General features: G+C 40.1%; 1 protein-coding gene across 1 annotated transcript in view; it reads right to left on the minus strand.

Annotated features, from left to right (window-relative positions):
* LOC149180879 (calcium-transporting ATPase, endoplasmic reticulum-type-like) overlaps positions 1-8478 on the minus strand; it is a 34222-nt gene extending 25744 nt beyond the window's left edge. The window contains exons 1-3 of the mRNA XM_089414019.1: positions 8182-8478; positions 7764-8133; positions 6757-7523 (exon numbers count right to left, since the gene is read on the minus strand). Coding sequence (XP_089270145.1) covers positions 6757-7523; positions 7764-8133; positions 8182-8478 — 1434 coding nt within the window. The remainder of the gene's footprint in view (positions 1-6756; positions 7524-7763; positions 8134-8181) is intronic.
* Positions 8479-25581: the final 17103 nt, after the last annotated feature.

The raw sequence follows: 25581 nt of genomic DNA on the forward strand, positions 1-25581 counted from the left end.
TCGGAGGGAATGAGTCTGGAGGCTACGTTTGCTAGCAAGTCTGCGCTTGCATTGTGAAGTCTTGGGATTGATGAAATATTAAATGCTGTAAAATGCGCAGTGAGATCTTGCACTAAAGATTGGTAGTGCTTTAAATGACTAGACAGGCAATGTATGGTGTTACGTACCTGTTTGACGACGATCTCGGAATCTCCAAAGACTTGAAGATATTTGACGTTGGAGCCGATTGCTTTGTATAGGCCTTGCACCAAGGCTTCGTATTCCGCTGTGTTGTTCATGCAATCGAACTCCAGTCTGCATGTGAGCATGGTCTTATTTCCGTCTGGGCTAATCAAGACGCATCCTGCTCCCGCTCCCTCGTTGGACTTAGAGCCATCAAAATATAATTTCCAAAATAAAGAAGTATTTAAAGGGTTATCTAAGAAACTAACACATTTTGAATCATCGGTCTGGGAAAAGTTTTCTACTTGGGACACGACTGAATTTTCTAAATATGGTGATGTGTGAGCATTGAAATTTCCAAGGAAAGAGTCTACCGAATAGTTGCCTATGATGCTGTTGTTGTATGCTATGGCTTCGTTCTCTCCCTCCAGGTCCGTCACTATGTACTTTTGGTGCAGTTCTCGTTCAACCTTTATTTGATTTGGCTTCCCGTTGAAGGGTAACCACATGTGCGACCAGTCAGTCGAAAAATATCCGTGGAGCTTCTCGGACCAATCCCTGCTAAGAATTAGACCATAAAATTCAGGGATGTCAGCAACTAGAATATCGATGACCTGGCACACCTTGGGGTTGGACGATAGTCTTATGTTCACTTGATTTAGTTCGCCTATCACTTCGACTTGTGATCGATCAAGTTGAACTATGCGTACTGCGGATTTTTGCGGTTGAACATTAAGTTTGGCACATATTGACTTGGGTAGAATATTGGTTGAAGCACCTGAATCAACCAAGCAGTTATGCACGTTTCTGTTAAAGATCTCGTAAGTGAGGAGGAAAGGGGGAGTGTGAGATCTAGACCTCCCTCCAATCAAGGCGATGTCATTTGGATCGATTTTATTGATCGCGTTGATTGGGGGTCTCCCTATATTATGAGAAGCTATAGTTGTAGGTAGAGGCGCAGTAGGTACGGCGTGTAACTCTTTCATCATGATCTTCTGTTGGTGTTTCAATTTGCTCAACTCGTACAGGGTGATATTAGCCCTAGTCTTCTTCATGTCGTCGATGATGTTATACTCCATTTCATCCGACACTATTAGTGTCTTTGATGGAGGCGATTGCTCTGATTGGACTGGGCTAAATGAGGTCGCTTTAGGGGTTGTCTTCTTTGTTGCGACCTTTTCTTTTGCTGGAGGGCTTGCGCCCTTCTGTTTTGGGGTAGTCTGGGGAGGATCAAGTTGATTTCTGCTTCTTGTACTAACCGGAAGTGCTTCTTGATCTTCCTCTTGTGGGAGGATGAAATCCCACATTCCTTGCAGTTCCACCACTTCTTCATCGTCGGTATGTGTTTCAACGGTGTTCTCTTCTTCTTCTTCTTCAGATTCCACGTTAGAGACCACGCTGGGTGGCTTCGTCTCCATAGGAGGATTTCTCTTAAAACTCCTAAAAGGCTTTCTTGGGGACGATTCTGCTACTTGTTTCCTGATATCAATCATCTCATTTGACATGGCCTTTAATACCTTTTGTAATCCTTCCATGTCGAAAGGATCTTTCGTTTGCTTCTTCTTGGTTTCTTCTTTGAAAGAGATTTTCTTAGATTTACGCTCTTCGATTGTAGATCTCTTTTCTAGGGCTACTACTTGTCTTTCGACTGCTAATGCCTCAGCCAAATTTTCGACTAAGGTTGTCTTGCTTGCCCTATCTATGAAGATGGCCAAGTTTGAAGGTAAGGCGGTGATGTACCATTCGCATCTTACTTCCTCGCTGGGTTGGGAAGCAGCGGGGATTTTATTGAGGATCTTGTTGAACCGTAAGTTAAAATCTTTAATGGGTTCCCGAGCCTCAGCTTTAAGATTGGACAGATCATTGATCAGTGTCGTTGTCGATCTATCATCGCCGAATTTAGTGAGAAATTGATTTTGAAAAATATCCCAGCTGGTGATAGATCCGGAGGGTAGCGAGAAGTACCATGACCCGGTCGTCCCTTGCATCGTATAGGGGAAGAGTCGGACCACGGCGTCTTCGTTGGTAACTCCGTTGAGATTAACAGAAAGCATGAAATTATTGATATGTTCTTCAGCTAGCATTCCAGTTTCTGGATTGAACTTTGGTAACCACTTCTCGGGATGGGCAGGTATTGGACTCAGGGGTGGAGGTATTAGAACCGCCCCAGGGTTGTTCCATGGAGATTGTGCCATCGCTGAGTTACTGGTTAGTAAAAGTGTAGAAGATGATCTTTGAGGTTGAGAAGATAGAGATGTTATGATCTTTGACGATTGTGGAGGAAGAGTTGCGGAAGATGGATGAGTGATTTGAGGTGGAGATGTGGGTGGTCGACTTCACGGAGAGGGAGTTAAGATGGATGAGGTGGATGAAAGAGTCTCTTTGTCAGACTCTTGAAATGTTTTCCTTGCTCTTTTCCTAGTGGGGAGAGGGATTTCAGTTGGCTGAATGCCAAACTTTTCACTCTTCAATCGGGTCAGGGGATGAGCAGGGTTGTATTGCGAAGTCAAGCTGCTTTTAGATTTATCAGATTTCTGGTTAAAAATAGAGAATCCCTGGAGTTTACGGATTAAGGTTTGAACTTCAGGGGGATCGACAATAAGTTGTTCTGATGTATCGGGATGTATAGCAGCGGTGGATGTCCGAGCGACTTCCAGTTCTGAGTTTAGTCGTATTGGGGAAGTTGGGGAAGTTGGTGAGGGTGATTTGCTCTTAGAATGGTATTTGGGTTTTGAATTATGTGCCATTCATAGCTGTGGCCCTCCTTCTAGCGCCAGAAATGTTGAGGTCCCCGAGGTCGGGTCAACAACAAGGGGGATACCCACCCGGTCCGGAACCTGGTTGGCGGCTCCTTGCCCGTTTGGAGTAGCGGGTCCGACTGGGGGTAATGGGACCAGTTTCCCAATGTGATGGGTGTGTGTGTGTGCGTAGAGTCTGATGGTATTAATCTAAGGAAGGGGGGGAGGATTCTTCTAATCTAGTTTTAATTCTAACTGCTAAATTAACTCTATGCTAATGTAATCTAATGAAGAAAAATACATCTAATCTACGCTAACCTGGGGTGTTTTTCTTTTGTTATGCGATCTAGAAAGATTTCTAACAGCAGCCGATAATAAAGATCATTCAACTGACATCAGAATATAAATCAATAAAGATAAACCATTCTGCATAAGAAGTTAGGCAGAGTAGTTGTGAACAGCATATCGCATAATCAGTTTTCTATATGTTAAACATAAATAAATGACCCCACCGTACAGAAGTGCCAAATGGTAATACAGACATTCATGCAATAACATACAAAGAACTCGGCCACATATCACTTTAGGAATACTAGCAGAATCTAGCCAAGAGATAAAAGTACCATTTATGACTAAGTTCACTAATAAACTTCAAGTAACAATGATTTATTTCTACTTGTTCTAACATCTGCTAAGAGTACAGAAGTGCAACATCAGTAACAGATATTAAAATGCAAACATAAATAAATCTCGATCCATCCATTCATCAAAAACCTCCTCTGAGGGTGCAGAAGTGCATGTTCTGAGGATAAGTTTTTTGACAGATTTCCGGACCCTTCTCCAAAAACCATGAGAAGGGTTAAATACTACTAACTAATCAATATTAATTACATGAAATTAGGGAATCGGCCTCAAATGACCGCCCTTTTACTAAAAGCAACTTTATTTCTAAACTTAAAATCTAATTCCTGACCGTTTCTGTATATTCTCTTTAGTGCTGTCAACAGTGTAATGCTTTCCTGGGAAGAGTCGACTAACCGCCTTCTTGTTTCACTCAGGAGATAAAAGTGGAAATAGCAGGAGCTGGCACTTCCTTCCGGCAGACCAGAAGATATTTTCGAAAACCTTTCTCTAGCTGGGTGTATTCGCCGTGTGTATACTTAGCGTGTCCCAGTTTCTTCTCGAACTGATTTTGCTGTTGCCGTTTTCGGTTTCCGGTCGTGCGAATGACTGAGTGGGTTAAGAGTCGTGCTGCATGGGCAACTCCCTGTGTCGAGAATTTCTTCCGTTCTTTGTTCCAGGTTTCCCTGGAGCGTTCTCCTTCTCATTTGCTTCTTTCTCTGCTTCACTAAGTCTTAGCTTCAGGATCTTTTCTGAATACGCTGCTTTTGTGCGCCTTTGACTCTAAGTCCTGGATAGTCTAATTTCATCAGTGTCGGTTGGCTGATAGCCTGGAATCCGCGGTTCTGCTGCATGTGGCATCCATTTTGCGAAAGCATTCTCTCTTTGCTGATTGGCGCTTTCCTCTTTCCTTCAGATGTTTCCTGCATATAAACTTATATCAGTTGCGTGTCTTGCAGTCTACGCAAAGGAGAAGTGAAATGAAAAGACTTGACGTGAAAGCATTAATCTCTAATGAATGCATAATTCTGACATCCATCATCACTTGACTCTTCGATAAATGTAACGCAATCATTCCTAGATACTTAAGCATGCGGTCATTAAATTCTTTCAAGGCGCGCGCTTAATGCATGGGTCTATCGTGTGGTAAGTCTTTTCAAATTGCAGGTCGCAGATCGCAGATCGCCGCCATCGCAGATCGCAAATCGCAAATCGCAAATATCGCAAGTTCTCGTTTAATGGTCACGTCGTATAGCGTAATACTTGCGATTTGCGATATCGCATATCGGCGATCGCATTGCTCGAAGGTTTTTCTTTTAAGGTGCGCGTGTGAGGTATGCGATGTGATGAAAATCGCATCGCAATTTCACAGTATTTGTTTTTTGCGCTCGAGTTATGCTTCGGCCTTTCTTTGCGATGCGATTTGCGCCTTAGGGAGAGAAATACAAAAACTTTAGAAAAAGTATTTTTTTGGGATTTTCGTTCAGGGTCCCCTCTTCGCTTGACCTTATTGCTAATGTCAAATGAAGAAAGGGGGGTTGTTGGTGACCACAACAGAACCTAATTACCTTGACCTAATCTGACCTAGATAATAGCAAAAGAAATGGAATAGAAGTTTATTTGCACAAAATCAGATGAACTAACTATGCAACTAAGCAATCATAACCCTAAGCATGCAGTCAAAACTGATATCAATTTTGACAACTAAGAATCCAACACTAATACTTGCATGGTGAAGCAAAACAACGTTTTTGTGGGCAACAAGGTCACCTTTGTCCCAACTCACGATCCCATTGAGGGAGAGGTAAGATCAGAGGTGCTTGAGCCCCTTTTTCCAAGGATCCTTTATGTTATTAATCTATCCAAATCAATCTGAACATGAGAATCTACTTTAATCATCAAAATCAACCTAAATAACGCAACAAGTTTTAAATCTAAATAGCAGATTTTACTCTAAGAATGCAGCAAAGACACATGAAAGTAAACAAAGGAGGTACTGAGCACTTGAGATGGGCCCAACCCCAAGAGCTACAGCCTCCTAAGAGAGATATAGAGCTGGTGCAAAGCTGGATTCATCTTTATTGATCAAGAAATGAAGAGTTACATCAAAATTGTCCACAAGGAGAACTTGAAAATGAGCTGACAGCAAAACTAATCTATTGCCTAAAAATCGAACTACAAAATGACTACAACAAGACTATGAAATGACTAACTACCAGCTAACCCCAAATGAGGCCCTAAGCCTTCTTATTTATACAAATTGAGGACCCCAACAGTCCTCCTAAACTTTAGGGACTCAGCTGCCCAAGACTTGTAGTTAACAGCAGTCCTACTTGACTTGCTTGGCTGCCCTTGTGCTGATTGATTTGGTGGCCCTTGAACTCCGAGCTGATGGTGGAGAATTCGAGGTAAGGGCCCATAAATGAAGGGAACACCTTCCTAAAAATACTCTCCACGAATTTGGCTGCCAAGTGCTCATTTCAACCATTGATTTTGTCTCCAAATTGACCAAAAAGGCTACACAAAGCACACATTAGACTTGTTGGCATAATGACTAACCCAATTCACTCTATTAGCATAAATATAATCAAAAACATGCAATAAACTAATGAGAATGGTGGATTAAGTCGAATTAGGAGGTTGAATGAGCCCAAATAATTATCCATTTTTGGGGCTCATCATCACCCCCCTACTGAAAGTGTTGCTCATCCTCTGAGCAACCAATCTATCTCCTCATCTTTGATGGCCTTGGTGGCCTCCCTATCATGCCAAGCTTCTGAAGTGATGTCCTCTTCTCTGTCATGAAACCATGCTTCTTTGTTCTTCCCACTGCCTGTGCTCCTTTTCCTAGAGAAGTTTCATCTTTGGTATGATTGTGAAAGTATATTCAATCTGATGGTGGCAATGGTGGTGAAAGGAGATGAAATCAGTGGAGGATGGAAGAAAAGAGTGGCTGCATGCCTCCTCAACAAACTTCAAGCTTCAAATCCCTCTCCATACTTGATTCTGGCCTGCCCAAAGGCTTCTACAGGATGTTTCTGGTAAAAATACAGAACTTCCTGTAGAAAGTCCTGTAGCTTCCTGTAGAAGGTTGAACCATGACCAGATTGTGTCCGAACCTTGAAAAAATGAGTGTTCATGGAGGGGATGGATGTGCTTAGGGTGGCTAGCACAGGCGCTGCCTCCCTAGCTAAAATCTCGGCCAATTTCTCCTTCTGCTGCCCTCTCCCCAAACTTCCTTGTACGCCAATCCCAAACAACGCAAAGCCTTTGAACTCATTTGATGAAACTTCCTCAAGAGTAATTCCCTTGATGCACCATATAATTCAACGACTGATCCATCTACAAGTTGTTGAAAAGCACTCCTTTCAAGCAAATTTTCCATGGCGCCCTTCACTAGCAGACGATTTTGTCCCATTGGTTCCGTGACAATAACACCCATGGATTTTCGATCACAATCAAACTCCAATAAAGCCCACCTCTTTGATCTTTGTATCCACCAATCACAATTGCCCAATTTCACTGTGCCACTATTGAGAATGGCACTTGTATCACCTGCCATTGGGTCTGGAACTCCCATTTTTTCAACCAATACCTTCAAGGCTGCCTCAGTGGGAATACCAGTAGCATGGAACTGGTGACCTTGACAAGATATCCCTGCATCATTGCAAACTGCAGCAACTTCTGCCAGAGTTTCTAAATTTTCCCCCATATTATGTGCAGGCCAATCCAATATTTTTCCATCCTCAGGATTATATGTTGTTCCTTCAACAGTAAACTCTCTAAGTGAACCAGCACTATGCCCTATGGCTATAAACTCACTGACAGACATCTGATTGGTTGTAAGAGTACCTGTCTTATCAGAGCAAATCATTGTGGTGCAACCCAAAGTCTCCACGCTCGGTAACTTACGCACAATAGCATTCTTTTGTGCCATCTTACGAGTGCCAAGAGCCAAACATGTAGTAATCACAGCAGGCAATCCCTCTGGTATAGCAACAACTGCCAGAGCAACAACAATCTTAAAGTAGTACGTACATTTCTCAAAGGAAAACCTGATATTTTTTTGGCCACCCATCTATGACTTCCCATGAAAGAAAATATTTGTAGTTCATGATCCAAACAAGAATACAAATGGCACCAATCACTGTTGTCAGTCTTTCACCAAATTCATCTAACTTTCTTTTCAAAGGGGTATCATGACATTCCATTGAAGCTTCCGCAATTTGTGCCTGAATTTACCTATTTCTGTAAACATGCCAGTGCTCACAACAATGCATGTGCAGCAGCCATTGGTAACTGTAGTTCCTGCAAACACCATGCATTCTTTTGACTGCAACTCGCAGTCACACAAGGTGGCTGGATATGTTCTTTTGACCACAGGCATGCTCTCTCTGGTCAGGTAGCTCTGCTCCATCCTAAAGGTGGATGTCTTGAGGGACACAATTCTCATGTCTGCAGGAACCTTGTCTCCCACCTTCAGTTCCACTATATCTCCTGGAACAAGTTCTCTGGAGGGAAGATCTACAACATAATGTCCATCTCTCAAGACCTTTGCATGATCAGATTGCATTTCTTTGAGAGCTTCCAAAGCCTTCTCAGAATTATTCTCCTGCTATACTCAAACAATGGCATTGAGGATGAGAATCAGGAGAATGACCAGGGGCTCTACATACGCTGTTATGCCCTCCTCAGAAGACACATTATCACGAAAGTAGGCGAGAAGAAATGAAATTCCAGCTGCCAGTAGAAGTATTTTAACAACTGTATCATCAAATTGCTCCACTACCAGCTTCCACAAAGGTGTACCATTTTTCTTCTGGAGCTCATTCCATCCATATATTTGACGGCGTTTTTCCACTTCATGAGAATTTAAACCATTCTCTAAGCTCACATCATATTCTTCTAAGCATTCTTCAACAGTTTTAGACCAAGCAGGGAATACCTTGTCCTCCATGGACTATGAAATAGATGATCAGATTCTGAATTCAAACAGATTGCTCCACCATTAACAGATCTATAATGCGTTTGAAAAACTCCAAAATCAATACTTTCAAGAACCCTGGTAACCTTGGACATGAGCTCTAACTACTTTTCTCATTTCAAGCTTGAATTTTGAAAAAAATCTCGGGTTTTCCTTCTGCAGAGCTGTTTTCTGCGTTTCCTGTAGACGACTTCCTGTAAAAATGCCTATAGAGTGCCCCTGCACCTCTAAGTGAGCCCGATACGCTGGAGAATTGTGAACCAGGCCACAAAGCTCAATGGAGGACGATGGGTTAATCACTTTGTGGAATCAGAGGATGCATACTTCAGTTGAAAATGTTGCAAGTGCAAGTTAACCGCAGTCTGTGAGTTTCAGCTGAGCGTTCGTTAATTGCTGCGTGATTTGTGGTGAAGGAGTGAGGTGGCCAGGTGTACGTGGCCACATGCAGACGGCAGTGCTATAATGAGCTGCATGTACTCTTCTTGTTAATCAGTTGCACTGGAGTTAAAGCCTCTACCACTGTCTGTTTTTTTTATTTTCAATTTTCACGTGAGTGACTTACCCATGCATGCTGCGTGATTTTTGCCTGGATGAGTGCAATCGGATATGGCTAACTTCTTGGCTGAATCCCCCCATCTCATTCGTTCATGCAGTGCTTAGATTAGATTCATGCAATAGAGGAACAAGGTTTAGTCACGTACCTAAAGTCAGATGGTTGCTGTGAGGTGCTTTTTGCTGTTGCATGCTCATATTCTGCTGCTGCATGCCTGGATCCTTTGGTTGCATGAGGGCTTGGCTGATGATTTTTGGTTGTTTTCCTTGTGCAGGTGTCCTCTGGCTGGATGCATGCTGCAGGAGTTCATTTCCACGTTCAGATCTGCACCTTCAAGCTGCTGCTGCTGAATTTTCACAGGACCAGAACTTGTTTTCGCCATTGCTCCCAAACGGTAAACCGAATTGATATGAAACTTGTTGAGTGCATTCCTATCATCATTATGCACCTCCCATAGCAAAATCGTGATCAATGGATGCACAGATTTCGAGAAAAATGGAAAAGGGTTGAAGATTTCAGAGATCAATTTCTCGGAAACCGTGCATCGGAATCGGCTGAAACTGCTTGGGTAGGTTAATACCACCCATATGCATATCCCCATGAAACAAGTTTTGAAATGGATGCACGAATATGGAGAAAATGCAAAAATGGCTGATGGTGATGGAGGCTGATTTCTTGGAAACCATGCACCGGAATGGCCTGAAACTGCTCAGGCATGTTGCCATCATCCCTATACAATTCTCTGTAAAATGATTTTTCAAATGAATGCATGGTTTTCAAGTTATGGCAAAAACAAATTTTGTTCTATGTATTTTCTCTTCAAAGAATTTTGCAAGTTTTTGCATGGAAAGAAAAACTAAGCTTGGGCTGTGATGCAGGTATGGAGATGATGGAGTAGTAGTTTGAAGATTGCAGGAGGACTTCTGAACCCTTGAGGAAGCTACCATGTTTGCCAAACCACCTTTTTGAAATCCATTTCTAGCTTCCTACAATTTCTACAGGAACTTCCTGTAGAAGCACAATGAGAAGCACAATGAGGTGGAAAAGATGATGGAAAAGGGTGAGGAATGGGAACATGGATGCTTGCAGGCATAACCAATGGATTCCAAGCTTTAGATCCCCTTCCAAAATCGAATCTGGCTCGGTTGAAGGTTCTACAGGATGTTTCCTGTAGAAATACAGAACCTCCTCTAGAAGGCACAAAAACTCCTTTGTCTTTGTTTTGAGTGATCCTCCTGACCTGCAATGTCATTGCTGCAACCTGAAATAATTCAATGGGAATTAGGTTTCTTTTTCTTTTTCTTTTTCTCTTTTTTTTTTTGAAAAACAACTAGGGCGCCTCATGGAGGTTTTCACCCTAATTGCCTGCCCTAGGCGCCTCCAAGGGAGGTTTTCACCCAGAGATCTTATTCTCTTTTCTCTTTTTTTCCAACCCATTAACCGCCTCATGGAGGTTTTCAATCAATGAGCCAATCTAAGGTGCCTCCAAGGAGGTTTTCATCTTAGATTTTTATTCTCTTCTTATTTTCATTTTTTTCTCTTTTTTTTTCCTTTTTTTTTCTCTTTTTTTTTTCTCTACCCTACCCTACTTGAAAAACAAAATCATTTTCAAGTGTAAGAATACTTCCAATGGAGCCATGTGCACATCGAGATTAGAGACAAAATGATGTGGAGGCTCGAAATGCATGCTTGGACAGCTATCTGGATTTTAGAGACCAAATGATCTAACTTTGAAGGGATCGAACATAGCTGAGGAAGAGAGTATCGCTGTAACTTAGTGACCTTCTGAAACCATATCTCAATATAGCTTTGATATCCTTGGTCCTTTTGCTGATCTGGGTCATGTTTCATGTCACTTTCTACTATGACTTCCTCATCTTCCTCTTTTTGCTGATCTTTCTCTTGAATACACGGAATATTTGATGGTAACCATGAGGGATCTTTCTTTATCTCTGTTTCTGATGTCTTCTCTTCATCAAGTAAAGCCCATGGTTCTTTGATTTCCTCTTCTGAATCTTCTTTTGCCTGATGTGGTCCTTCAATGCTTTCAATATAGTCTCCGCTTTGCAACACTCTTCCTGAACTATGGTGAAGATCGTTGAGCTCAAGAGCAGTTGTTTGGACATGTTGTGCCTCAGCTTTGCAATTGGGTTGAGCTGCCCCATGGTATGGTTTTGGAAATGGTGGTACGGGTAGTTGAGTGGAGGTGTGTATTTGAGATGGATGTGGATGGGGTTGTGGTTGGGTAGGCATTTGGGGTGGCCTTGGTGGAGGAGGAGGTGATGGTTGCGGTTGAGCAGGTGGTGGAGGAAAAAAAGCAGGAGGAGTGTTGTATTGGGGCCTCCACCCCTGATGAGGTGCATTCCACTGAGGCTGTGGTTGAGCATAAGAGTGAAACGAATGAGCAGCTGGTTGGGCATAATATGGATCTATGAAGGAACAAGGAGGAGGTGTGAACCAGGAAGGATGAGTAGGGGGACCCCAAGAAGGCATGAAAGTGGCTTGATAGGGGTCATAATAGGTCTCGGGTGTCCCTTGCAGTTCCTGCTGGTAAGATCTAGGTCCATGTGGCCTCCTTTGGTTCATATAATAGAGTGATTCAGTGGCTCCTTTGGCTCTCTGATATGCAGCTTTGATTCTGGGTAAGGAAGGGCATCGATCTGTAGGATGGTATTCTTCACATACAAAACACACTTCTATGGAGTACAATGGACATTCATTCCTCGGATGCTTTCTAGTGCACCTAGGACAAAAAATGGCCAAAGCCCTCTTGGCTTCTTCTTGCTTCTTTTGGATCCGCAAGGTATCCAGTTGCATGGCAATAAACTACCTCATATCACTCTTGAAATCTTCCATCTAATCTTAAAATTCATCTTTGGACAAGGTGCTGCTCCCAACATTTCTGCTTGTAGCCATTTGCTCCAGAGGAATGGTTTCTTCTTCTTCTTCCCTTGAGGTTCTTCAAATATGTCTTGCTGTCCACCTAAGGGTTCTTTAATCACAGCCATCGAAGAAGAGAGAATGTTGGCTGTGTGAAGCAGTGGGGGTGTTGTGCAATCATTTTTCTAACTTATCTCTACTCCTACAAGGCATGAAATGAAATCTTTTTGGTTGATTTTTGCTTTTTTCTACTTCTACTTGCAAAACTGAAATAGATTGAATTGCAACTAACTATCTTGCTAAAATGAAAATGCGAAATTGAAATGAAAGCAGGAAAGGACTAATCTATTTTGCTCAAATGAAATTGCAGGAATGAAATGCTAGTCTACGCTTGCGGAATTGAAATGCTAATCTACGCTTGCAGAAATGAAATTGCGGAATTGAAATGCTAATCTATGAAAGCGGGAAATGCTAATCTACTTTTGCATAAACGAAATTGCATAATGGAAATGAAATAAACTACTTAGCAGAAGATTGTAGTGGAAAATAGAAGAAAAGCGACAATCACCAATACTCTGACGCTTCCCCGGCAACGGCGCCAAAAAGATGGTGAGCTCCAGTATTGTAGCAATAATGCTACAACTCCTGGAACTCCCTTCTTTAATTTTATCAACCCGCTAGTTCGTAACAAACTTGGAAGCGACGGTGCTGTATGCACAAGTACTAGCTCTTGCCGCAGTTGTCACTTGGTCAGCTGGCACAAGTCCGCTAGGAGCTTAAGCCAACTTCTATGAGCTCTTAGAAGAATCTTTTTAATTGATGGATGAAAGCTAACTTGAAGGAAGCTAATCTAATTGCGAAAAGAAACTGAGAGCCAAAAAGAAACGCAAACCCTAGCAAACCCTAATTCTACCAGCTAGTCCTACTGACGCAAAGGAGAGCATGCAAACTACTAAAAGAGATGCCATTACTTCTATGAAGGTAAAATACATGTGTCTAGACTACCTCTATCTGAAGAAAACATCTTTTTGTATTTTTGTTTAAGTTGTTGGAGTTATCATGCATGTGCTTCTAACTATTTTTGACTTTGCAAAGGTGGATCAAGGAGGAGAAATGCTTGGGAAAGGTTGGGAAGGTTCATAGAGGGTCTAAGGGGTCCCTAACACCCTTCCAGAGAGTCTCACAAAGTTTGGCTGCCAAGAAACTGTGTTTATGAGCTTCTACAGGAAGTCTGCAGGGGTTCTACAGGATGTTCAGGATTTCTACAGGATGTTCTGTAATTCTTCTACAGGATGTTTCGAAATGGGATTTTGGAGCATGGATGGAGGGAAAAAGATGGAGGAATGAGTATGGAGGTGAAATAGGGGTGTGAAGAGGTCTAGGACTTGGTGGATGAGGCTAAGGAGCGATTGGATTTGTTCAAGGATGGAGGAAGCGATGATGCACAAGAATGTAGGAATTAGGGCAAGGTGGGGAAAGTATGGCAAATGAAGGGTACGAATCATGGACTAAGGGTTGGAGCAGATTATCTGATGGATTATGGGTAGATAGAGAAGGATAACAGGTTCTCTGCAAGTTATTTTTCGAATTTAACAAATGAAGACTTGGAAAATCAAGAACCTAATTACCTTGACCTAATCTGACCTAGATAATAGCAAAAGAAATGGAACAGAAGTTTATTTGCACAAAATCAGATGAACTAACTATGCAACTAAGCAATCATAACCCTAAGCATGCAGTCAAAACTGATATCAAGTTTGACAACTAAGAATCCAACACTAATACTTGCATGGTGAAGCAAAATAGCATTTCTGTGGGCAACAAGGTCACCTTTGTCCCAACTCACGATCCCACTGAGGGAGAGGTAAGATCAGAGGTGCTTGAGCCCCTTTTTCCAAGGATCCTTTATGTTATTAATCTATCCAAATCAATCTGAACATGAGAATCTACTTTAATCATCAAAAGCAACCTAAATAACGCAACAAGTTTTAAATCTAAATAGCATATTTTACTCTAAGAATGCAGCAAAGACACATGAAAGTAAACAAAGGAGGTACTGGGCGCTTGAGATGGGCCCAACCCCAAGAGCTGCAGCCTCCTAAGAGAGATATAGAGCTGGTGCAAAGCTGGATTCATCTTTATTGATCAAGAAATGAAGAGTTACATCAAAACTGTCCACAAGGAGAACTTGAAAATGAGCTGACAGCAAAACTAATCTATTGCCTAAAAATCGAACTACAAAATGACTACAACAACACTATGAAATGACTAACTACCAGCTAACCCCAAATGAGGCCCTAAGCCTTCTTATTTATACAAATTGAGGACCCCAACAGTCCTCCTAAACTTTAGGGACTCGGCCGCCCAAGACTTGTAGTTAACAGTAGTCCTACTTGACTTGCTTGGCTACCCTTGTGCTGATTGATTTGGTGGCCCTTGAACTCCGAGCTGATGGTGGAGAATTCGAGGTAAGGGCCCATAAATGAAGGGAACACCTTCCTAAAAATACTCTCCACGAATTTGGCTGCCAAGTGCTCATTTCAACCATTGATTTTGTCTCCAAATTGACCAAAAAGGCTACACAAAGCACACATTAGACTTGTTGGCATAATGACTAACCCAATTCACTCTAATAGCATAAATATAATCAAAAACATGCAATAAACTAATGAGAATGGTGGATTAAGTCGAATTAGGAGGTTGAATGAGCCCAAATAATTATCCATTTTTGGGGTTCATCATCCATCTCTTCTTTCATGGGTTGTTCTCACTTCTTCCTAGTTTCTACCTGCATTACTTCTTCATATCCTTCTAGTTCACCAGAATTAGTCAACAACACATAATATAATGAAGGAGAATATTTTTTAGGGGGTCTACTTTGTTAGAAAATCATAAAGGCATAAATATTTTCATTATATAGATAACTACTTGTGATTCTTTGATCTTTATGTTCTTCTTTTATCTTTTAGTTCATCAAGAAATTACCAAAAAAAATTGCAGAAAGATCACAGACACCATATATAGGCAGACAGCCAAGGAAAAACCCCTATCTAGGGGAAAACCCAATTAACAACTCTTCCTTAATAACTTCTTGAGATAATCCAAGACTCTTGACCTAGACCCAGACTTCCTCCACACCAAGTCAGCCCTTTCTTCCATCTTGGAGATGATAACCCTTCAATAGCAACTTCGACCCAACAACTAGCAGCAGCAACAACAACAACAATTTCGACTTGACAAAAGAGATGTCAATCTCCTAGAGGAATCCACACGAGAGAGCAAGAGATAGCCCAAAATTTTGATTTTCTCTTTTTCTTCCTCTTTTTCCAACTTCGCACACTTTTAGCCCTCCTTCCTTACTTCGAACTTTCCCACCCCTCCTTCTGGATATCAAACTTGCGTGTGAGAGAATGAATGCTCCAAATGAAATCGAACTGCTCCAATATATAGGCTCATGGTGAGGTCAAATTATCTAGTTTGAGTTCGACCCAATCTTCTTAAGCCCAACTTAGTGTGGAGGTGACATATAGCTTATTTGAATCAGTATTAATTCTATTTACATGATTCAAAAACCCAAGAAGGGTCTCTTTTAATGGACAATGACTCTAATGACTCGGAATAAATCCTAGAAGTCCTCAATGGGGACTTTGACCTAAAACATGATGACCCAAGCATGAAACCCATGCTTTAATCAGTCATAATAATAATAATATCATATTTTTCATTATTTTGATAAATACATTGCATTGTGATTCAAATACATTTTATGAAGATCAAACCTAATTACATTCTTCAACACTCCCTCTTAACTAGGGAGGTATTCATAACAATTACAAGGAAGATCTCAAAATAGATAGACTATGAATATTTTAGGCACCGCAATGGCATGGACTAGATTCCTGACTAGGGTAATCTATCCACATTCCTCCAACAGTTTAGGCACATACGGTGCCACGGACTAGTTTCCTAGCCAAGACAATCTATCCGGATGGGACTAAGATGGACTAAAGCTTTTAGCCTCTCTAGGTACCATCAGGATTACTTTCTAACCATCAACCCAGGGATCCAGGTCCGTATTCGAGGTTAGATCTCTATGACCAATGCCACCCTCCCTACTTTGAGATCCAGACATCAACACAAAATGTCAACCAGATGTCTTCCCAGCAATGTGTCTTACACACAAAGCCTAAACATATCAAATTTCTCCTGATCAAACAGATCAATAAAATCAAGTATGCTTCGAAAACTATGAGAGATTTACTTTTACAATCACAACCCCAATCAGTAACAAACTTTCAAATACATAAGTAAACACAAACCTTCGGGGTTTCCTAATATCTTGATGCTGTAGAACTTTGATGCTTTTCAAACCTTCGGGGTTTCCTAAAATCTTCATTCAGCTTCCAACTTCACATATAGAAGCCAAATCCAACTTTCCTTCTTTCAGTAGCACCTTAGTGTGCATTCTATAATTTCTTCAAGTTATCCATCATGACTATAGAATACCCTCCCTCTTAATTTGAGAGATGTACTTCTTTTCTTTATCATGGCTCCCTCTTAACTTAGGGAGATCAACTTCTTTTCTACGACATCAAAGAATCTTTCATGGCTTCCATATTTCTTTACCATCATTATTCATATAAATTCCTTCATCATGTTTATTAGATCAACTTTACTTACAAACATCTTCATCATTTTGAAGATTATGTACATGCACAACTTAGATAGAAATTACAACCAAATACATACATATAAATGCATGAAGTTAACTATATCATAATCATATAATAATTGAAGCATTTGACATCAGACATCAAATACCTAAACTTAGTTAGGTTTACAAGCAACACATACTTTCTTGCTATGGCTTTTTTCATAAACCCTAGACTTCATCATTAAGACTTTGAGCATCTTAATCAAGATAACAACCTTAATTATATCTATGGCTTCAATATTTCTTCCAGAGGCATGACATACCCTACTGCAATATATTGTAAACCCTAGAAGCATTTCAAATGAACATAGTAATGCATCCAACAACTTTAGAACGCATATGTTAGACTTCCACTAGGATTTAATGCAAGATCCTAGATTTCATACATGAACCATTAAGCTTCAACAATCAAAACCAACCACAGCTCAAATTCATATTTCAATAATCTTTCATAAATCTCAGATTATCACATTTTCATCATATATTAGATATTTTAACTTCTATTAAGGCTTAGTTACAAAACCCTAGAATTCACAAAAACTATCATCCTAGAGAATCAACCTTTGACTAGAACTTAGTTCCAAACCTTAGGTCTTATGACCATCAATGATTAGGTCAACACATATATCTAGGATTCCATCGTGCACAAGTATATCATAAAATGTGTTAGTCAAACCCAATTATACAAATATTAATATGTGAAAGTTATACATATAAAAAACTTTATCAGACTAGGGTTTTGATCAGACAAACACACATATACCGAGGATTTCATTTTTAAGAAATTATAAGGGTATTTCTTATACATCCTACCAAACCATAATGATCTACATAACACAGAAAACCTTGATACTTCAAATATTTGAGATTTCAGACATCACCATTCAACCCTAACAAGTTAGGGTTTTTCATAACCATACCAAAGCCCAAACATGACATCATCAAAGCATCAAAAATTTTCTTTAGACTTCATCAATAACCCTAAATAGGCTAGGGTTTAATACATTATCATCGACATACCCTTAAGTTAGGGTTTTAAAAAGAATCTTTATAGGGTTCCACAAGAATAATCAAAGATATGAGGAGGGTATATTTATCTAATGATGAATCACCCAATCAAGAATCTTTATGATTCAAGAGAGCTTAACACAATAATTTTAGTAATGTAGAATAGTTTATCAAGAATGAATATCAAGAAGAGAGAAAAATAAATTAGTCTAAGGCATACCTTTTATTTCTTAACAAACCTTGTAACTCCAATGCTTTGTCTTTGTGAGGCCTTCTTTCATAATCCTTGAGTATTCAACAAGCTTTTCCTAAACAAGGAAAATATGAATAGAAATGTGATTAGTATTTAATGCAAACAAACTTAGATAAGAAAGGAAAACTAAAAAAGAAAATGTAAGGAATAAGATACTTATCTTTGGAAGCTGGTGAGGGCTCCCTCCAAGCTCGAGGGATACTTATAGCCTTATAAAAACAATTCAAAAATGTTTTTCCAAAATATGTTAAACCTACAAATACTAGAAATCAAAAATGAAACAACTAAAGCTTAGATTAAAGGACTTAGTAGTGTAAGTCCCTTATATCTAGTTCTTCGGCTTTATTCTTCTTTGGAGATCCTTCTTCAGTAACATTAGCTTGGCCCATGTTCCTTTTCTTGTTCTTCGTATTATCATGATAGTCACTTTTATAGTGACCCATTTTATGACATTGGTAGCTATCTATTTTGGACATATCTATCTTCCTTCTTGGCCATTTTGACTTCTTGAAGTTTCCCTTCTTGTGAGAAGAAGAGTATGCATTTGAAACTTTATCTTCTTCATTGTTGGATACTAATGATATTCTCATCTCTTCTTGGCTACAGGCATTCCATAATTGTTCAAATGATGGATTTTCTTTCCGATCGTTGAGTCCTAAAGCAAAAGCACTCCATGCAGGTGGAAATCCCAATAATGCAGTAATCACTAGCTCTTTTTCTGGTACAATATCATCTATGGATATAAGTTCATCTCTAATTCTAGCTATCCTTACATATAAGGAAGCCATAGTGTTATATTTTGTCATTTTTTGGTCCTTAATTCATTCTTAAGACTTGCTACTTGACCGATGTTCTTGATAGTGAAAAATTTTGATAAGGCTTCATACATTTCTTGAGCATGGTCTATGTTGGAAATGTATGGGACAAGATTGTCCTTTATACTTTCTACTATTAGTGTCATAGCCAATATTTCTGACTCTCTAAAATTTACTTTATCTACATCACTAGATCCTTTGGTAGGCTTCCTCACTTTTCCTTTGACCAAATCCAAGACTTTGTTCTTTTCAAGAATGAGGTCAATTATCTTCTTCCATTACCTGTAATTTGATGCTCCTTCTAATTTATTCTCTCCCTTTATTGCGTTAGACATTATCCTTGAAGGTAGTAAGATTATTTTCTTATAACATCTCCTTATATGATCGTTTTCTCAACCTGTTGAAGTTTCTTTGACTCCTTTCAGTAGATTCTCAAACTTCCTTTTTCTTTCTTCACGTTAGCTCTGACACCATGTTAGAAAATAAGAAAGATAGAAATATTTTCTTTATATAGATAATTATTTGTGATTATTTTATCTTTATGTTCTTCTTTTATCTTTTATTTCATCAATAAATTACCAAAACAATAGCACAAATATCACAAACACCAGATATAGGCAGACAACCACGACAAAACCTCTATCTAGGGGGAAACCCAGTTAACAACTCTTCCTTAATAACTTCTTGAGATAATCCAAGAATCTTGACCTAGACCTAGACTTCCTCCACGCCAGGTCATCCATTTCTTCCTTCTTCCAGATGATAACCCTTCGATAACAACTTCGACCAAGTTGTAGCTTCGACCCAGCAACTGGCATCAATAGCTGCAACAACAATTTCAACTTGACAAAAGAGACTTTGATCTCCTAGAGGAATCCACACGGGAGAGAGAGAGATAGCCCAAATTTTCAATTTTCTCTTTTTCTTCCTCTTTTTCCAACTTCACACTCCTTTAGACTTACTTCGCACTTTTCCAACTCTTTCTTCTAGATATCGAACTTATGTGTGAGAATGAATGCTCCAAATGAAATTGAGTTGCTCCAATATATATGCTTCTAGTGAGGTTGAAGTACCTGTTTTGAGGCCAACTTGGTGTGGAGGTGACATATAGCTTATTTGACTCATTATTAATTCTATTGACATGAATCAAAAGCCCAAGAAGGGTCTCTTTTAATGGGAAATGACTCTAATGACTCAAAATAAATCCTAGAAGTCCCCAATGGGGACTTTGACCTAAAACATGATGACCCAAACATGAAACACATGCTTTAATAAGTCATAATAATAATAATAATATCTTTTTCATTCCTTTGATAAATACATTTCATTATGACTCAAATACATTTTATGAAGACCGAACCTAGTGTTGATAAATAATACTGAGAGGGGGGGTGAATCAGTATTATCAGAACTATAAAACTTTTTCAATGCTCAGAAACATATACGCTACTTTCGTTAAGTGAACCAACGTGTACACGCAACTATGTCTAAAGAAAACAGCGTATAGCCAGAAATCTTATAATTCAGTTAGTTTATCTTCAGTTAAGTGCATAAGGGCATTATTCACCATATTAAGAGTAAACAGATGCAGTAGAACAGATCACACAAAAACCACACACATGAACACCATGATATAAGGTGGAAACCCAATGTGGGTGAAAACCACCTGCTGCAAGTCGTCTCTATCTTTCTTTAATATGAAACTTCAGTTTACAATCTTTTTGTACTGGTGCAGCCTTATACCAGTACGCAGGCTACAACCTGTTGAAGGCTTCAACCTTCTCTCATTCTCCAAACTCCCTTGGAAGGGAGCTCCAACCCCCTTTGCTCTTGTACTAGCTAAGATACTAGTACGTAGGTGCTGACCTACAATCTTCTTTCTTTCAGGTACCACCTTTCATACATTTTCAGACTGGATATTCCTGAAGCACAACATTACAATCTGAAGACCACAATTCATTCAACTTTCACAACAGATCATTGAAGCACAAAACAACCAATACTAGCATCATCAATCTTTGAATCACTGAACCACTGAAACCCTGTCAACACCAGTCACAAGAACTCAGAGCAGACTACAGAACTCTGCAATAGCAGTCAAATCCAACTGCAACCCCAAAAATCAAACTTCAAAAGATATACGCTACTTCAATGAGAGAAACCCGCGTATACACGCGCTTTTACCGAAAACAACCAGCGTACAGATCTAAAAATAAATTCTCTTAACTTGTAGCTGTACCAGACATCAGTTAGACCCAGAACATAACATTGCGTCAGTATGCAGATCTAGAAATACGCATAATCAACCATATCATAATAGTGCATTTCAAACCATTAGATCCCGATCTATCCTTAGATCTAGTCTTCCATCAACTGATATGATCTCTCCTTAGCTTAGATCAAGCAACCCAGAACCTGCATATCAGATCTCTTTCTTTTTCAGATATTCAAGCCTTTTCAAAAGATATCTTTCCCTAATGATCTTCTTCTCCTTATATAGCCTTAGGCCTTGCTCAATACCAAGAGCCAAAACCATAGAAATCCAATACCATCAACTTAAAAACTAGGGATCAACACGTCTGTCGAGATACTTTGGTCCAAATTCATAGGCTCAAGTACCAAGGACTAACTACCACGGACCAAAAGGAAGTTTCCCGACATATACGCCCTTTTCTGTTCATGCATCTGCGTGTATACGCGCCTTCGTATATAGCTCTCCTGCGTATACGCGACTTAGTATGCAGATCACCAGCGTGTATACGCAACTTGGACTTAATTAACCTGCGTATATGAGATTTTCTCTTCATTCTGTAGTCTGAACGGAGATCTGTCATCAAAGAGAGTTGCCATCAAGGACAACACCTGTATCATAGCGCCACCCCTGTGCCAAAATGCCAACAATCTCCCCCTTTGGACTTGATGGCAACCTCAAGCTCCTTAGAATCATTCTCCCCCTTTGTCATCAAGGGCAAAGGGCTGTGCTCCCCCTGAGTACATGCTGATACCTCTGCTGGGCTGTGCTGAATCATGCTCCCCCTGACTGTAGGCAAGATCTGCAAACGATGTTCTTCAAAGAGAACCAAGACTTATACACCATAAGGGACCTTCCTATCACCAAAAGACTCAATACATACATCCATACTCCCTACCAAGAGGGGACACATCAGAAACAATCAATTATAGTACATCATTCATCCCAGGCATAGTGGGGAAACCAACATAGGCCGTTACATGACCTTGACACCATAAAAGAGATATCACACAAGAGATACATGACATAGAGACAACAAATCTAGACCAAGACTTATGAAAGTCACCAGCAGCATCTGATAAACATCTTTTAGATCAGCAACCAAGATTTCTTTCTGAGCTCCTTCTCCTGAAACCAACATCAGTCAAACATCAAAAATGCCAACAATGCTTTATGAGACTTTAAGCTGCTCCCCCTGAACCTGTGCCTGCTGCACCCCCTGAAACTGTGCCTGAAGAATTCTGGCATACCCATCTCAGACCTTTTCCAACCAGAGTCTGACCTTGCTGTTCAGAACTCCATATACGCGATTTCTCCTGCATAAACCTGCGTATGTACGCGGATATACTTACTGCAGCACGCGTACATCATACACGCGACTTTCCCACCATAAATCGGCGTGTATACGCGGATATCCCTTACGTAACTTGCGTATACCAACTTTTCTGTAGAACAGACAAGCTTCAACAGCAGGATGAAGCATCAACTACTCCCAGCTTTTGTCTGAGATATTCAAAAGTTTCCCTGGGCAGTGGTTTTGTGAGAATATCAGCAATTTGTTCCTTAGAGGGAACATACTCCAACTTGACCTTCTGCTCAAGCACTTGTTCCCGAAGAAAATGGTACTTGATTGGTATGTGCTTGGTTTTTGAGTGCATGACTGGATTCTTTGAAATGCTGATTGCACTTGTATTATCACATAAGATAGAGACTGGTGGAGTGCAAGTGATTTGAAAGTCCTGCAAGGTCTGCATCATCCAAAGAATTTGTGTGCAACAAGATGCCGCAGCCACATATTCTGCTTCAGCTGTAGATAAGGCAATCGAACTTTGTTTCTTGCTGAACCAAGATACTAATCTGGAGCCCATAAAGAATGCACCACCACTTGTGCTCTTCCTGTCATCCACGCTTCCGGCCCAATCTGCATCTGTATAAGCATGAAGTGTGAGATCTGTATCTCTAGGATACCATAAGCCATAATTTTGTGTCCCTTGAAGATATTTGAAAATTCTCTTCACTGCCTGAAGATGAGTCTCCTTTGGATTTGCCTGAAATCTTCCAGCTATTCCGACTGCATGCATGATGTCTGGTCGGGTACCTGTCAAATAAAGCAAACTCCAAATCATGGATCTATAAGTTGGTTGATGAACTACTGCTGATTCATCATTTGCACTGAGGCTGCATCCTGTAACCATGGGTGTACATACTGGCTTTGAGTCTTCCATGCCATACTTCTTCAAGATCTGCTTGAGGTACTTGGTTTGAGACAAGAAGATACCTCCTTCATTTTGTTGGATTTGCAACCCAAGAAAGTATGTCAATTCTCCAAGTAGTGACATTTCGAATTCTTTCTGCATAACCAAGGCAAAGTTTTGACTCATAGTCTCTTCATTGCTGCCAAAGATAATATCATCTACATAGACAACAAGTATTAGCAATTTGTTATTTTCAACTTTTATATAGAGATTGCTATCTGCTGATCCTTTTGAAAAGCCTTGTTGGTGAAGATATTTGTCCAACCGATAATACCAAGCCCTTGGAGCTTGTTTGAGTCCATAGAGAGCCTTTTTCAATCTGCATACAAGGTTTGGATCATTCCCAAGAATGAAACCATCTGGCTGCTCAATATATACTTCTTCTAAGTCTCCATTCAGAAAGGTTGATTTCACGTCCATTTGAAACACCTTGAAGTTTTGAAAGCTTGAGAGAGCAAGGAACATTCGGATGGCCTCAAGTCTTGCCACAGGAGCAAAGGTCTCTTCAAAATCTATTCCTTCTTGCTGCGCATACCCTTTACAAACAAGTCTGGCCTTGTTTCTAATTACTTCTCCATTTTCATTCAATTTATTCTTGAAGACCCATTTTGTTCCTATTACATTCTTATCTTTTGGTCTAGGAACTAATTCCCAAGTGTTGTTCTTTTCGATCTGCTCAAGTTCTTCATCCATTGCTTTGACCCAACATTCATCTTTGCATGCCTCTTTCACATTTTGTGGTTCAGTGGAGGAGAGTAATGCCAAATAGCTTGAAGCTTCTGCAAGTGTCCTTCTTGTTTGTACTCCTGCTTCTTTCTGCCCCACAATCTGAGATTCTGGATGATTCTTTTGAACATATCTGGATGGAGTCTTCTCTTCTATTCTTGTCTGCTCCTCTGGTTCTTCTTGAGGTTCTTCTTCTTCTTGAGGTTCTTCTTCTTCATCATTCCGCCTTTGAGGATAGCCTTCATCTTCTTCAATGTCTTCATGATGAACTTGCCTAGGAATATATCCCTTCTCATCAACCACTACATCAATGTTGTCAACAATTCTGCCAAGTCTTTTATTGTAGCACTTGTATGCTTTGCTATGTGGAGAATAACCAAGAAGAATTCCCTCATCTGCTCTTGGTTCAAGTTTTCCAAGTTGCTCATCAGTATTCTTAATATAACATTTGCTCCCAAAGATTTTGAAGTGCTTCACCGAAGGAGTCTCACCACTCCAGAGCTCATGAGGTGTTTGAGTGCTGTTTACTCGGACATTTGTTTTGTTAAGAATAATAACCGCAGCATGTGCAGCTTCACCCCAGAAGGTTGTGGGAGTACTTGATTCATCAAGCATAGCACGAGCCATTTGTTGGATTGTTCTGTTCATTCTTTCCACAACCCCATTTTTCTGAGGAGTTCTAGCTGTAGAGAATTCTCTTCTTATCCCATGTTCTTCACAGAAATCGAAAAATTCGTTTGAGGTAAACTCCCCACCTCTGTCAGATCTAAGGCACTTAATTTTGTGTCCTGATTCATTTTCAACCAAGGCTTTGAAGGATTTGAATTTTTCGAATGCTTCATCTTTGTGCTTCATGAGCCCTAACCAAACAAATCTGGAGAAATCATCAATGAATAATATCAGATATTCTTCTCCTCGAGGTGTCCTCTTCCTAAATGGACCACATACATCTGTATGGACTAGCTCGAGAGGCATGCTAGCTGATCCTTCCTTCTCTGGAAAGTTAGTTCTGGTTTGCTTTCCAAACTGACAAGATTTGCATATGGTATTGTCTGGAATTTTGATATCTGGAAGACCACGAACTGCCTGATATTTGCATGCTTTCCTTATTTGTGAAAAGCTTAGATGCCCCAACCTCCGATGCCATAGCCAATGTTCATCATCCTTGCTTAAGTAGCATTGTTGTCTTTCCTCAAAGATATATAGATTATTTGGAGTCCTTCTTCCTTTGATCACTGTTTTACCTGTATCAAGATCGTGAACACAACATCCATTTGATCTAAATATTACCTCGGTTCCTTGATCGCACATCTGACTGACACTCAGAAGATTATGCTTCAATCCATCAACATATAAAACATTTCCTGCTTTGACCTTCTCTTTCAATGGAGCAACACCTTTTCCTTTTATGGCTGCAGAGATATCGTTCCCAAAAGAAACTTTCTTCCCCTTTTCTAATGTGGTATATGACTCAAGCTTTTCTTTGTCCCCTGTCATATGCTTCGAACATCCGCTGTCAATGTACCATAGACTTTCTTGACCTTCTGCATAAAAGGCTATCCCACATCTTTCTGGTTGTGATTCTTTTATTCTCCATGTTCTAACATTTGAGGTTTGTTCC

Source organism: Pinus tabuliformis, chromosome 3_2, assembly GCF_031772625.1.
Source record: "Pinus tabuliformis cultivar Carrire ecotype Pingquan chromosome 3_2, CPIR1, whole genome shotgun sequence".
Taxonomy (NCBI): domain Eukaryota; kingdom Viridiplantae; phylum Streptophyta; class Pinopsida; order Pinales; family Pinaceae; genus Pinus; species Pinus tabuliformis.